The 13,511-nt window shown below is 42.1% G+C and overlaps 1 protein-coding gene across 6 annotated transcripts in view; it reads right to left on the bottom strand.

Moving 5' to 3' along the window:
* AGAP1 (ArfGAP with GTPase domain, ankyrin repeat and PH domain 1) overlaps positions 1-13,511 on the bottom strand; it is a 334,310-nt gene that overhangs the window by 84,151 nt on the left and 236,648 nt on the right. For all 6 annotated transcript variants that reach the window (XM_021400246.1, XM_021400245.1, XM_021400243.1 and 3 more), the window contains one exon: positions 6,055-6,216. In XM_021400246.1, coding sequence (XP_021255921.1) covers positions 6,055-6,216 — 162 coding nt within the window. The remainder of the gene's footprint in view (positions 1-6,054; positions 6,217-13,511) is intronic.

Here is a 13,511-nt window from a genome sequence, read left to right as displayed (position 1 = left end):
TTCTGGAAAACTACGGAACACTTACTTTGTAAACTTAGTAGAACAGAAATAGAAACATAAAATTGCTCTCAGCAAATTGCATCACAAGATGCATATAAATACTGCGTGACAGGACTGAAACACACTACTCCTGTGTAAGACACAGGTCTGCATGTTTTTTCTCTTTTCTTTTTTTGTTTGAGAGAAGAAAAACCTTAAGATATCACTAATAACTAAATGCAGCATAACTACAAACAAATGGGCATGGAAACGATTAATGAACAACTGATTTCCTCTTCTGAGCTGTCCCTGGACCTAACGCTGTGCTATTGCTCCTAGCACAGGCTAAACGCTCAAGGAGGAGCCTGAAACATCCTCCCACGGGCCGCTTGAATATCTAGGGTGTCGTGATGAAAACTGTCCCCTAATGCCACACAGCACTAAAGCTTCATTTCATTTTCACATTTCCCCATGTCAGTGTCTCTAGACAAGTATCAAAACCTTTCCCTCTTACTGAAATAACAAATGTTTTTCCAAAAACACCTCTACTTGCACTGTGCAGTAGGTTATAATTATTGATATCTGACGTATAAGAACTACCTAAGTTAACAAGGATGACATAATTATCAGGAATAACTTACGTGTAGCTTGTACGTGGCAATGTCTATTTACTTGTACAACCTCAGTAGTGCACCTAAGTACATTTTCACAGACTGCAAAGAGCTTTAAGTTGAAATTTTGGTGGCAGCATTACTTGAAGCAACGCAATCCATCTAAGAGATTTGATTCCAAAGGTTACAAACTCTTTAGCAGGTGAGTAGCTCTGCCCTCGTTGCAGCTGCAGGTCAAGATGTCATATTTCACATCTTCCTTCCAGAAAAAAGGGAGTGACTTTTTGTGCTGGAAAGGTTTCTGAACATGGTGTCCTCTGACAGTGGCAGGTTTCTTCCAGACCATAAAAAGCCCCACCATTAAAAAAAACAAGTAAAAATAAATTCCTTCATCATGGTGCCTAACTCAGTGGATTACAGAAAAGCAATGGCATTAACAACGTCATGTCCAGCTGTCAAATGAAGGAACTACTCTTCCAGCAACACCACAGCTCACTGCTTTCATCTGTTCTATGCAGCACGTTGCAGAGGTGTTTCTACACTTCCTAACACTTCTGTATACTTTTTAACATACAATACCAGCGGGTAAATCATGGGGAAGTGTGAGGGATTTTCTAAGGAAAGCTTAGGGTGAAAAGCTGCAGGTAAAACGCACAGTTTTTTTTTTCACGCATCATATACTACACAGTCAGTTAACTGCTATATTGCTTTCAATTTATACAAAATGTTCATTTTTCAGCTGTTTGATACAGTTTCCGGAGACAAACACCAAGAGCTGAGTTTCCATATTTTGCTTCACCATTCTGGTTTTGGAATGCCTGGAAGAGGACAAGAACTCTCAGGAACAAACTGGTATCTCCCCCGAGTTAGTGCACATTGTCCTGCCGTCCTTGATTAATTCAGCCCCACTTGGCTGAGAAACCAGAGAACAAACTACCTTTGTGTTAGGAAAACAGTTCTTACAAGAAACATGAAAGAACATTCTGTGCCCTTCAAAAGTTCTTTAGAAACCAGTGATAAAGAAGAATGTAGAACATGGATTTGCAGAGAAAATACAGTTTGGAAAGTTTACTGAGTTGCTAATCATGCGCATTACTCTATCATCAGCTCCTGTTTCTCAGGCTCCATCTGCATGGATGGGAGCAACGAGCTATACTGGTTTTGCCTATGCTGCTGGGAGAGAACATAAAACAACAGCATCCTACTGCAGCTGACTTGCATCTATGACCCAAGGAACATATCTGCCCATCCGCCTGGACACCGTCACGCTGATCCTACCACCAAAAGCAGAGTTGGCCCTCTTGGCCAGGGCGCTCCAACAATGAAACTGCAAAGCATTGATCATCTACGTTTGATACTGAGAGAAGGACAGTCATACCTTGAGCTTTTTACAGCCCTTAAAGTGAGCTTTCTGCAGCTCCACTCGGACTGAAGGCAGGCAGGTTCACGCTGCCACAGCCATGAGGTTTTAAAAACCAGGTCCTAACAAGAGTGAGAAAAATAAAACACTGGGAAAGATCTTTCTGTGAAGAGTATTTACAGGAAAGCTTTTTAATTTTTCTACTTGTTTTCAAGCTGAAAAACCTTCCTATTATCACTAGCTGCTCCACTATCAGCAGTAGTACACAGATACCAAACCAGACCAGGCTCTGCGCAGCTACTGCTCTTTGAAATACAGCACTGTATAATTCTGCTCTGAGCAAGTACAGACAGCATGGTGGGAAAAACACTGTTGGTTTCTGGCACCTTGCCTAATGTAAGCATTCCTGCTGTTACCCTCAAAACCGGGGAATTATTTGCAGTGACAAGTCCTGTACAGAGAACTAAAAAACTTTCTCTCTGGGTTTCATTGCACTTGTGAAAATTTCACAAGAACCTGATTTTCCAAAATAGAAAATGAATTTTAATTTTCACCCAACTGCAGTGCAGTTGCTTTAGCATTTTAGTTGCTGCAGTCATTGTCTTAGAAGACCAGCAGAAAGACAAATCATGTAACATGAAAGAATCAGTCCCAGAAAGAGACGGCTGTGCATGTGCAGACAGTGCGGAGAAAGAAGAATCAGCATGATCTTTCTAGAATGTATAAAAGAGACGAGCATCAGTCCTTGGAGTTACTGACTAACATCACCCTGCGCCCACTAGTGTCCATCATCGTGATATCTGAATACTTGGGCAGAGGTCAATGATCAAAGCAGGCACGTTCAAGGAGAAAGAGACTGAAAAATGCAGTAAAGTTGCTACAGTTTGCTGAAGACCAGATTTAAACCTCATTGAACACCTCAGCTTTGCTACAGACAGAAATGCAGGAAACCAGAATTTCTGTTTGAAAGCTGACACTTCAAACATGCCTAGACCCAAAGGAAACCAACATAAAATCTAGAATTACACAAATCATTTAACTCTGATCCACTGCAACTGCCTGTTAACACCTACTGCAGCAGAACCTTCCTCCTCCCAGTCGCAGTGAGCTCAGGATTTCCAAAGGAAGGGAAAAAGGAAGATACAGCTCTCCCACAATTATCAACAGGCTTTTGTACCCCATGTTCACTAAGTCACCTGCCTTATGTCAAAGCTGCCAAGGCTAAGCGTGCTTCTCTTGGAACTCTTTCTTTTTACTGCTTAATTTGGACTCAATCTCCAGTTGCAGCAATCCAGTTGAACATCTGTAGGAGTTTAGATCTATGTTTACTGCAAGTGAGGAGGAATATCAAAAAAAGGAAAGCTTTTAGGTCATTGGAGAAATTTCTAGACAAACACCAGATAGTATAGAAATTCAGCTTTTCCTGATAAAAGTCTAAATTACTAAGCTAAGAGCTACTTTAAATCACAAAACAGTCTTGAAATTGAAATTCCACACACTGGAGAAAAACACTGAACAACCTGAAGCACCTGAGACACCGCTTGCACTTGGAGCGGACCAACTTGTGACAGAGCTTGTCCCAGGGATGGAAGCATCCCCACTGCTCAGCATCACAGCAAGCCGAGAGAGATAAATGCATCCAGTGTGGTCATCCACAGAGTCTATCAAACAGAAATCTCCAAGGAAATCTAGAGGTATTATTTTTTTTTTCTGTGATACCCTTCTTCTAAAAGGGGCAGGAAAATCAAGCAAGTTTCCTTGCTCCTCCTTGCTGCTGAGAGATGAGGCCTGCTCTCCTAACAGCCAGATGTCTCTTCTAACTTTGCCAGGAACTCAAGGGTCACTAAGATTAGTCCAGAGTTCCTCAAACATGACAACAACGCTGTGTATACAGATGCAATTCCATTCTTTTTGTGGCCAACAGTTGTGTGTGTCCTGAGAGAAATGTTTTAAAAATAAAGAATTTACAACCACTGTGACCCAAAACACAAAGCAGAAAAGAGTGCCTGTGTCAGAAGGCATGGAAGAAGGGGCAGGTCAAAGAAAGCTCACCTGCTAATCATAGAATCATAGGATTAGCTAGGTTGGAAAAGACCTACAAGATCATCCAGTCCAACCATCCACCTACCCCCAATAACCCCACTAAACCATGTCTCTCAACGCTATATCTAAATGTTTCTTGAACACCTCCAGGGACGGTGACTCAACCACCTCCGTGGGCAGCCCATTCCAGCGCCTGATCTCTATTTGTATCTCTAGTGTAGAGATACAAAGACTGTGCAAGCAAACGTCAGCACTCACTGCTACTTTTAAGGCTGCCTATGAATCACTTTGTGCTGCTCTTCAGTTCGGCCTTGTGTTTCTGCAAGCAAATTTCTATGAAGTGGGACAGTTTTGTTAAGTCATTGTAAAGGGATTTTGGACTAGCATGCTAAGATGCTGGAAGACAAGGAGAAGAGAAAGAGAAAAACAGAGAAGGATAAAGGAGCCATGCAGTCCCCTCTCCAGTTAATAGCGAGATTTCAGGGCAAGGTGCACAACAACTGCAAATCCCTGCCTGCTTGCTGCACTTCAAAAGTCTCCCTGCAGACCGGGACCACACAGGCTCCAGCTCCAGTGACTTGTGAAAATAAGCTCACCAGGAGAAAGAAAACATACACGTATTAACTACTTACAAAGACATTTTCAAAGGCTTTTGATACCCAGCTGGTCTTGATTTATATTGACTTCCACAAAATGCTTGTGGACAAATGGTGAGCTCTCTGAAAAATACCCTCTGTAACTTCCCACTGAGGTATGAAAATAAGTGGTGTAAAAAGGATTGTTAAGGAAAAAAGAAGACAAATTAAAAATGGAAGTTTAAAATAAAATTTGGCTGCAGGCCATAAACTAGGGGGAAACTAACAGTAAAGATAGTTAAATGACTGGAAACAGAACACAACAGGAGCTATTATGAAAAAAAGCTGATGGTTTTCTAAAAAGGATTTGTATAGATAGCTGAGGAAATGAATTCCGTACGTGACAGAAGTGCAATTGAGAAATTAAATAAATGGAAAATAAGGATGACTAAGTAGTAGTTAACATGCCTCTTCTCAGTTGTATACTATTATCACAGCTATTTTTAATGTCTCTTCAGCTGTCTGCAATTGTCATCCTTTTTTCAGAACTTGTTCCAATACTCTTTGATACTGAATTAGCTGTTTTTTTTTGCACCCTCCAATGCTTACAACCACATCTTTTTCTTACTAAACACTCCCTTTTCCCAACAATGTTTTTCCATTGTCTCCTTTTTTCATCTCCTCTTCTATGTTGACTCCCCCAGTTTCTGAGCTTTCCAACTACACTTGCTCATCTTTTTTTCTGGAGCGCTTTTGGCTGAATCCTAGCATGTTTCTTTTCTTCTTTTCTAAAGATACAAGCATGTTTTATATCATATCTGGCCACCGTGTACATTGTTACCCCTTCAGAAAGGCATTGAACAGCTATTGCAGTGTTCATGTTGGAAACAGTAAGCTAAACTAAGGAGAAAAAGAAGTCCTTTTTGGCTTTTGCTTTCTGGTTCTTATAAAAGAACCCAAGCATTTAAACTCTCCCCTTTCCTTTTTATCCTCAGATAACAGAATCTTTCCCCGGGCAGCTGAATATTCAAAGAATAACAGGCATCAGATGATTCTAGAGCAGAAGATGTGTCTAAGCAGAAGAGAGAGCGCTAGATTTATTAATACTGAGAAAACATACAAATTCTGATGTGATGTACAGGGTACTGAGTGAACCCAACTTTTCTTTCTTTTTAAACCTTACAAATATGTCTGTACCGTAACTTCACCACTAATGATGCTCCATGTCACCTTGGGGACACTTATTTTAATTAAACAGTGGGTTCCAAACATGTTTCAGACAGTCGAATTCACTGTCATGTGATGTCTCAGTTCATTCAGCATCATCGTTAGAAGATCAGACTTTAATTTCTCTCCTTTCTAATTTCTCTGCAATTCTGTTCAACTCATCTATGCAAAGCCAACAACAAAGCTGAGTCATCAGATAACAATGCCCTTTGAAACAATGATAAAATTGCATCTAAATTCCACCATGGAGTACATTTACCTTCAGCTGTGCCTGAGATACCATCGGCTTTGAAATTGCTGGTGCTTTTCTTCCTGCGATGTTTCTTTCTGTTGGCATGAGGCGAAGGAGGCGGATCGAGTTTGGGGCTGGTTGTACTGGATATACTTGGGCTTGAGCACACTGAATCTCCTAACCCGGTATCTGCAGTTTGAAAAAAAAATGGGAAAAATAAAAATACTGCATAATTTAAACTAACGATTGCTAGATTCCAAGATATAACCCTTTACTGTCTGGTAGCAACTAGCCTCTTGAGCTCATGGCATTCCAGTGACTACAGGTCACCCTCCTAAGAGCATCAATTACTTTTTCCAAAAGGTGCAAATAAGTGACTGGGCTCAAGTTCTGATGCAGGTCCTACCAAATCGACAGGACAATCTATCAGCTTTAGAAGCCAGGCCAGCTGGAACTGACCAAAAAGGAAAGGAAATAACTACTAATTCCAATTGCTCCTTCTTACAAAAATCTTACTTATCCTCACATTTACTCATGGTACGCTAAGACATTTTAATACAGAACAGAGATACCATAACATCCACTGAATCTTATCTACATGCTTTTGTTTAATGCTAGAGACAGACACACACAAAAAAGGTGGTGGTAGCAGCAAAGGTGGAAAAACAGTTTTCTTTTCCATGTGTCTAACTCCCATATACCTAGTACAATTAGTACCGTGCAACAAAGGGTCACTTAGTACGTGCTTCCAATGAGCAAAAAATCCCAAGTGCAGTCCACTGTTTAGTTTCCACTGTACTCTCTCCGATAGCATAACATGCCAATTTTAAGAACTAACAACCAAATGATTTATTCCCTTGCCCCACCAAGTAGCACCCTGAACCAAATAAAAAATGAAGAACCAGTGATGCCCCTGGTCCAAAAAATGGCTGGTAATACATGGACGCCTTCCAAGTGGCACTAAGCAAAATCCTTCCTACTCTGGACCGCAGCACGCTCCAGGATGAACTTGCTTTCCAGTGAGCAAGGATGACTTACGAGAGCCCTTCTGGCTCTCAGTGACCAAGCACCCACAGCAGGACTGCTCAACACCAAAGGCAGAAAGGAAGTAAGGAACTCAAACAGGTCTGGTGCTCTTAATAAGCAATGAACCAATTTGCCTGTTCCTTTGCTAATACAAAAATGGAAAGGGGCAGATCAGCTGAGATGCAATGAAACCGTGATCTGCAGCATCTCTCAGTCTCTAAGAACCAGGAAAGAAAAGAAAAATCTCACAACACCCCCACATAACTTGATATAAACCAAAAGGAAATCATGAACATTTGCAAAAAACACAACTATCTCTCTCCCTCTTCCACTTAAGAAGAATCTAACAGCAAGTTTAGTAAACAAGAACATATGTGAAATTTGAGTCCCTATACACAGCAAGTACTCAAGCAATCTTAACCTAGTATTTTCACAAAAGGTTGCCAACATGATTTTAGTTTAGCAGAAATCCATCTTCTAGCTATGGTTAGTGACAAATACACCTTTTTTCTTCAGAATAACTACCCACTCTTCACTTGAAATGCTTGAAATATAAGTGAAGCTGTGTCCAGATCTTTGGTTAGACACCAAACCAGGGTTGCACTTAAGATGAATTCTTATGTTAGAAAGAAATCAAGTCAGAGCATATTTTAAAAAGCAGCTTTTTATTTCTTTTTGAGTAGTTAAATTCCTGTATAAATGCCTATTTGACAAAGAAACATTTATTTATTTAGTGTTATAAAGTTTACTTACTAATTGCCTACTAAGCACAGTTGTTCTGTAAGTTATTGGTGAGGGACCAATTACACCATTAATTGGCTGCCAGCAGAGACCAAACCAAACTCCATATGCAACCTTTAAGGATTTTTGTTCTTTTCCTCTATGACCCCTATTTTGAAAACAATGATCAAGTATTAACCCACAAAGCGAATTGTAAGAATGTATTTAGCACACCGTGTGTAGCGTACAGGAGATTTCTATGTATCTGAACAGGAGCTGCTGAAAGCAGTTATCCTGTAAGGGCTTACTGTCTCTCCATGTGCAGAGAAAGGCAAACCTCGACAAGAAGCCAAGCTAATGCTCAGCAGGCATTTGGCGAAGGGGATATTGGTATCTTTTTAAATCTCTGACACTGAAAGAAAAGAAGATCAAAAAGAGGACAACAGCAGAGGCATGCAAGTCCATTGCTTCCACTCCTAAATACTTTCCTCCAGTTAGAGGCTTAGGAAGGTCTCCTATATTGGGAACATGAAACAACTGGACAGAACAGCTGGCAGCAGTGAAATGGAGATCTTCATGCTGGGACAGGCAGCACCAGGCTGATGCCCACCTGCTCTGCAATGGGGCAACCTACTGAGGCCGCAAAGCAAGAACAGTGTCTTGTTGCTTTCCCTTTGATTGCTAAAGCAAGAAAAACACACCAGGAAACTGCAATTCATAAATATCACCGAGAGTATGCCAGCCAGAAAGGCTTCCTCACATATAATGCCATTTCTCAAAATGCTTCACTTTTCCCCCTCAGAAAATATGAGGGCTGTAGCACTCTAACTCTCGGCTTTAAAAAGAATTATCCCATTTTACTCAACGGGAGAAAAAAATCCACCACAGGAGAACCCAGCTCCAGCACTCTGCCGTGCCCTTCAATAGGCTGCTGGAAAGAAGAGCGACGCACACCCGAGTCTGCTGCAACCCACAGGGCAGGAGCACGAGAGCTGTGCTCAACGCTGCACCACCACCTGGATGTCAGACAAGGTGCCCTGAGCAGAAAAGGTTCCCTTCCAACCCAAGCCACACTATGATTCTGTGAGAAACTGCAAATTCTTAACAGCTGCAAGTCATATAGCAAGTGAAAGGGGAATTCTCCAAAACCTTCCCTGGTCAAAAAAAAAACAACCCACGAATGTAAACCTGCACGCTTGCTGCAGGTTAGTCCCATTTCTGGCCTATAAATTACACAAACAGAACCTGTTTGTGAATTCTGAAAAATGATGAGACTTACAAACACACTGTTCAACTGCTCGCCCCAGAGACCCAAACAATGAACCAGCTGCGGTAAATCCTCCTGAGCCATGGCCCCTCCGGGCAATGACGTGCTGTCCTTCGGTCATGCTGCTCCCAAGGGGGAAGCCCAAGGGATTTCCCCCCCCTGCAGCAGCAAAGAAACGCAAGTCTCCTGGAAAAGGATGCTGATGTTGTAGGGTGCGTTGTTATTACTATAGGGCACATCGTTATCATTATTATAGGGCACAGTTATTATTATGATAGGGCACCTGATTATTATGATAGGGCACGTTAACGTCCCATGCTCCGGTTTTTGAGAGCATCCTTTGAAGATGGAATTTGTAAACCATTCCTCCACTTTAAAATATGAGCAATGGAAAGGCGCCAGGCTCACGCGCCGTGCTTTCCCATTTCCAACTGCTCCTCGTGCCTGACAAGGTATTCTTCAAATTGAAAAGAGGGCTCCTGAAAACCCTGCTTCAGAAAACTGTAAATGAGTTCAGGCTTCAGCCCACTGAATGCAATTTCATACTCCTGACTGAATACAAATAATGCATTTTATTTTGTATCAATTACCACGCGTGAGAACAGACGACCACTGCTGGCGCTATTAAATATAAAAAAAAGGCAAAGAAAAAGGCACGCCAAATTAAAAAAGCAAGCGCCTCATTACTCCACATCTAAAGCAGCTCTGACAGAGGCACAGGAACTCATAAGATGCGTCTCACTGGGCTGGGATGGGCTGTTTTGCAGCCATCCCGCACGTTCAATGTTGGCCATTAGTTCTTCCCAATCGGGCATCAACGTTCAACGCACACCCAAAAAAATATATAATACTAGCAATAATAATAACAATCTGCAGCCTCTCCGAGCTTCAATACTTGAAGTATGAGTCAAAGAAGCAGTTTCACTTTTCACTCGGGAAGCTGACAAGCATGACTAGAGGGGGAATAAAATAACATTCAGTTCGCATAAATATCAAGCAGGCTGCTTGAGACTGATGGGCCAGGAATGTATTCTTAGCCATCATTCTGGCAGACAGGCCCAAGGACACTCATAACTTATTTTACAATCATTTAGTTTCAGCTCAAGTGGAAAACGTGACAACTTATCTCTGCTGACAAGATGGCATATCGAACCTTACAATTAACTCTCCCGCGATTATCTGCCCAGCCCATCATTAGCTTTGCGGTTTTTGATGGACTGTACGGGCAAGCTCTACTTGATGACGGTCATCATTTGCAGGGTGTATATCTGTATTAAGGACACCATTCTCTCCTTGCCATGTAGCCAGGGAGTTATCCTGCCCAGCATATCCTCTGCTCTGGAACTGCAGGGCCAGGTTCGCAAATGACATGCAGCAGCACCACTGCAAAACATCTTCTCCTCCTGGGCAGAGCACTGCTAGATGCAGCCTGTGCTACTGACGGCAGAGAACAGAAGTTCCTTGCAAACACATGCGTCCCCTCACAGCAGACGGCTGTCCCTTCTCTCTGCCTCTCCCTGTGCTGAGCGGTGGGGCTGGTGCACCTGCCAGCACCGTGCAATGGGCTGCTGTAGGACGTGTCCTTGGCTCGCAATGCATTGAGGAAGGCACCATCAATTCCACAAGGGCGTGTGGTGCCTTTTAAACCAATGACAAAATGTGAGCTGCTAGCTCTGCGGTCATTAAACACAGACAAGCTTACAGTAAGGAACAGGAGAGGTTCTAAGCAAATCAGTATGACAGCACACCCAGAAAAAGCAGTAAAATAGTCAATTCAGAGTATATTGAGAATAAGTCTACAATGTTAAAAGGTGCAGTAGCTCACCATGTGGTCTGCAGTGACACCTGTAAGCAAACCCTTCAGGTTTGGAAGATGGGATATCAAAAAACATCACTCTGCTGGTACAGTGATGACTTTCCTTTCTAAGCATAAGCACACGACACACGGCCTAAGACAAAGATTCTCCTTGTTCAAGTCTGACGCTCATTGGGCAGAAATCACAGAACCCAAATAAGCCAATGCAGCTGTTGTTATGCAAACCAACTTCCAAGGCTGCCCCCTCTCCTAGATGCATTTCATAATTACAGTCATAGAAGAAATTCCTTTCAATTCTGACACATACTGATAGGAGAAATGAGAGGCAGAAGGGAAGAAATACGTTGTCTAAAGCTACCATCCAGAATTAAGAGATGGAACATTAAATGAAAAAAGAAATCAACCAATCCTTAGAAGAGTCTCAGGGGCTTTGCTGTTGCACTGCACCACATTTGCCAGTTGAAACACGTCTGATATCCCCTCTCAGTATTACATGTTTATAAAACTTAACATTCAAAAAAAGTCCCATTTATTTTCGCATAGTTTTACCATTCAGAACACATGCCACAAAGCCGCAGGAGCACTTACAGGGTTTGAAAAGGGTAAGAAATTCCATCCCAACCCTCAGTGCTCTCGCATCTGCTCAGAGCACACTGGGCGGTGGCATCTGAGACATCCTTCCTTCTTTGCTTGCAATGCACACCTCATGGAGTAGCAGCAAATACCAACACAGGAATCAAAGGTGGAAAGAAAATTAGGGACCAGAAGCAGGAAGGAGTGCCCCATGCCAAGACACCGAGATGGGGGCTAAAGTACAAGGAGACAGCAACATATGATGTCCGGGAATAGCACGGCACAAAGGCTGAGCTGAGATACAGAAACCCAAGAATGAACTCTGCCTTTGGCCTACAGCTCTTATTCTCTCACACACACAACCTTTTCTCTCATGTGCAATGATTTAAAGGGGAAACAAGGCTATTATGACCTTTTCTATCTTTCTGTCTTTTGATTTATTTTATATTTTTGTCAAATCACCTATTTACAAAAACTTGAAACAAACTCAACAGGTGATGCTATCCTCCAAAGACCAAAGCCGAGCTTGATCTGGTTTACATTTTTCTTGCATCTTCTTGTTAAAATTTTCCAACTGGCTTTCAAAGTGAAATTAGACTTTTTGTGGAGCCCAGCTCCCTAACGTAGCCTTCTTCCTAAGAGGCCGGGGATTGATTAATTTGGGTGTTTGATTTTCTGAACTGACATGAAGTCAGATGCTGCACAAAAGCAGGAGCGGTGCATGGGATCAATTAAAGAGCAGAAGCAGCAACACAATTAATACCGCCAGGTTCAACGGAAAGAGAAAGAACCAATGACGAAAACAACAGCAACAGCTCTGACTGCAGCAGGAATCTTTGCCACGGCCTGAGAAAGGCTGAACCCAACGAGCGTGTTTCAGAACTTTTACTGTGCCATTAGCGTAGAAATGAAATAAGCCAAAGATGTCAGTAGCTGGTGGACTGAATAATAAAAAAAAATAGCTGGACACTTTCATCTTCTACACATGTGTTTTAAATAGAGGCAAGAAAAGCAATCCTTTTATTTAAGCAGGGGAAGCAATAGACTAAAACCATCTGTAGTTGTATTTCAGACCCATTTCCCTGAGCTGAAATTTTTCTGGCTGTGAAATCCAATGCTCTGCAGCTTCTCTTTACAGCTATTACCATAAATGTTCTATCAGGTTCTTTATATTCCCCCTCTGCCTCAAACTGAAGTTAAAGGGATGCTGCAATTGCACAATGACTGCGTAAGGCATGGATGTACAGGACCGACATTAAAAACCTGTCAAACCCGCAGCTCGGCAGAAGCCTGCCGACAATGATAAACATTTGTGAGTGAGGAGAAGGGGTGGCACAAGACTTTAGCGTACAGGAAAAAAAGCACAAACATTTCCAACGTACACTCAGCTTGTCCCTTCGATAGAAAGCAGGCCCGTCCGGTCATTGATTAGCTGAATTTAGCTTGGACATTCAAGCTATTGAGGGCTTAAATTAACCTGCTGCACTGAAAGAAATTAAAAGGAAGCTCTGAGCCGAACTGTGGGATGGAGATGAAAGAGCCTCAGGAGTATTCTCTTTCCACGGCGTCTACCATTTTTCCAGCCTTATGTCTAGAGCTTGTAAATCACAAAGCTATCCTGTCATGTACAGAAAGCCCCACTGAATGCCCAAGTTCCCGTCTCCTTTCCTCTAATGGCAATTTCAATTAAATAAGAAAAACAAAGGTTCCTTCTCGACAAAAAAGATTCTCCTACTTTCGGAGGTTCTGCCTTTTGATACATCTTAGCGTGCTTCAAGCAAAGCAGACCTGAAGGCATGTTTGGCATGAAAGGATCGTTTCCACTTGGAAGCTTAATAAGCCACTTTGTGACAAGCAAGGGACATTATCCAGAGACTTGAGAGAGAAAGTTAGTCTCATGACACTATGGCATATGTATCGGAAGGACTGGCTTCAATAATTTCCAGGATAGTAAGACACTTGTTACAATCTTTCTTATATAAAGGAAAGACAAAGTTACCTCTAGTTCACTTCCTACTAACACCATGTCTAGCCATCATAAAGGAAGGATGAAAGCAAAGAATGCAACACGGCACTTTAAAA

Source organism: Numida meleagris, chromosome 5, assembly GCF_002078875.1.
Source record: "Numida meleagris isolate 19003 breed g44 Domestic line chromosome 5, NumMel1.0, whole genome shotgun sequence".
NCBI lineage: Eukaryota > Metazoa > Chordata > Aves > Galliformes > Numididae > Numida > Numida meleagris.
Note: the sequence above shows the minus strand (reverse complement) of the source record. Positions and strands in the feature narration are given on the sequence as shown.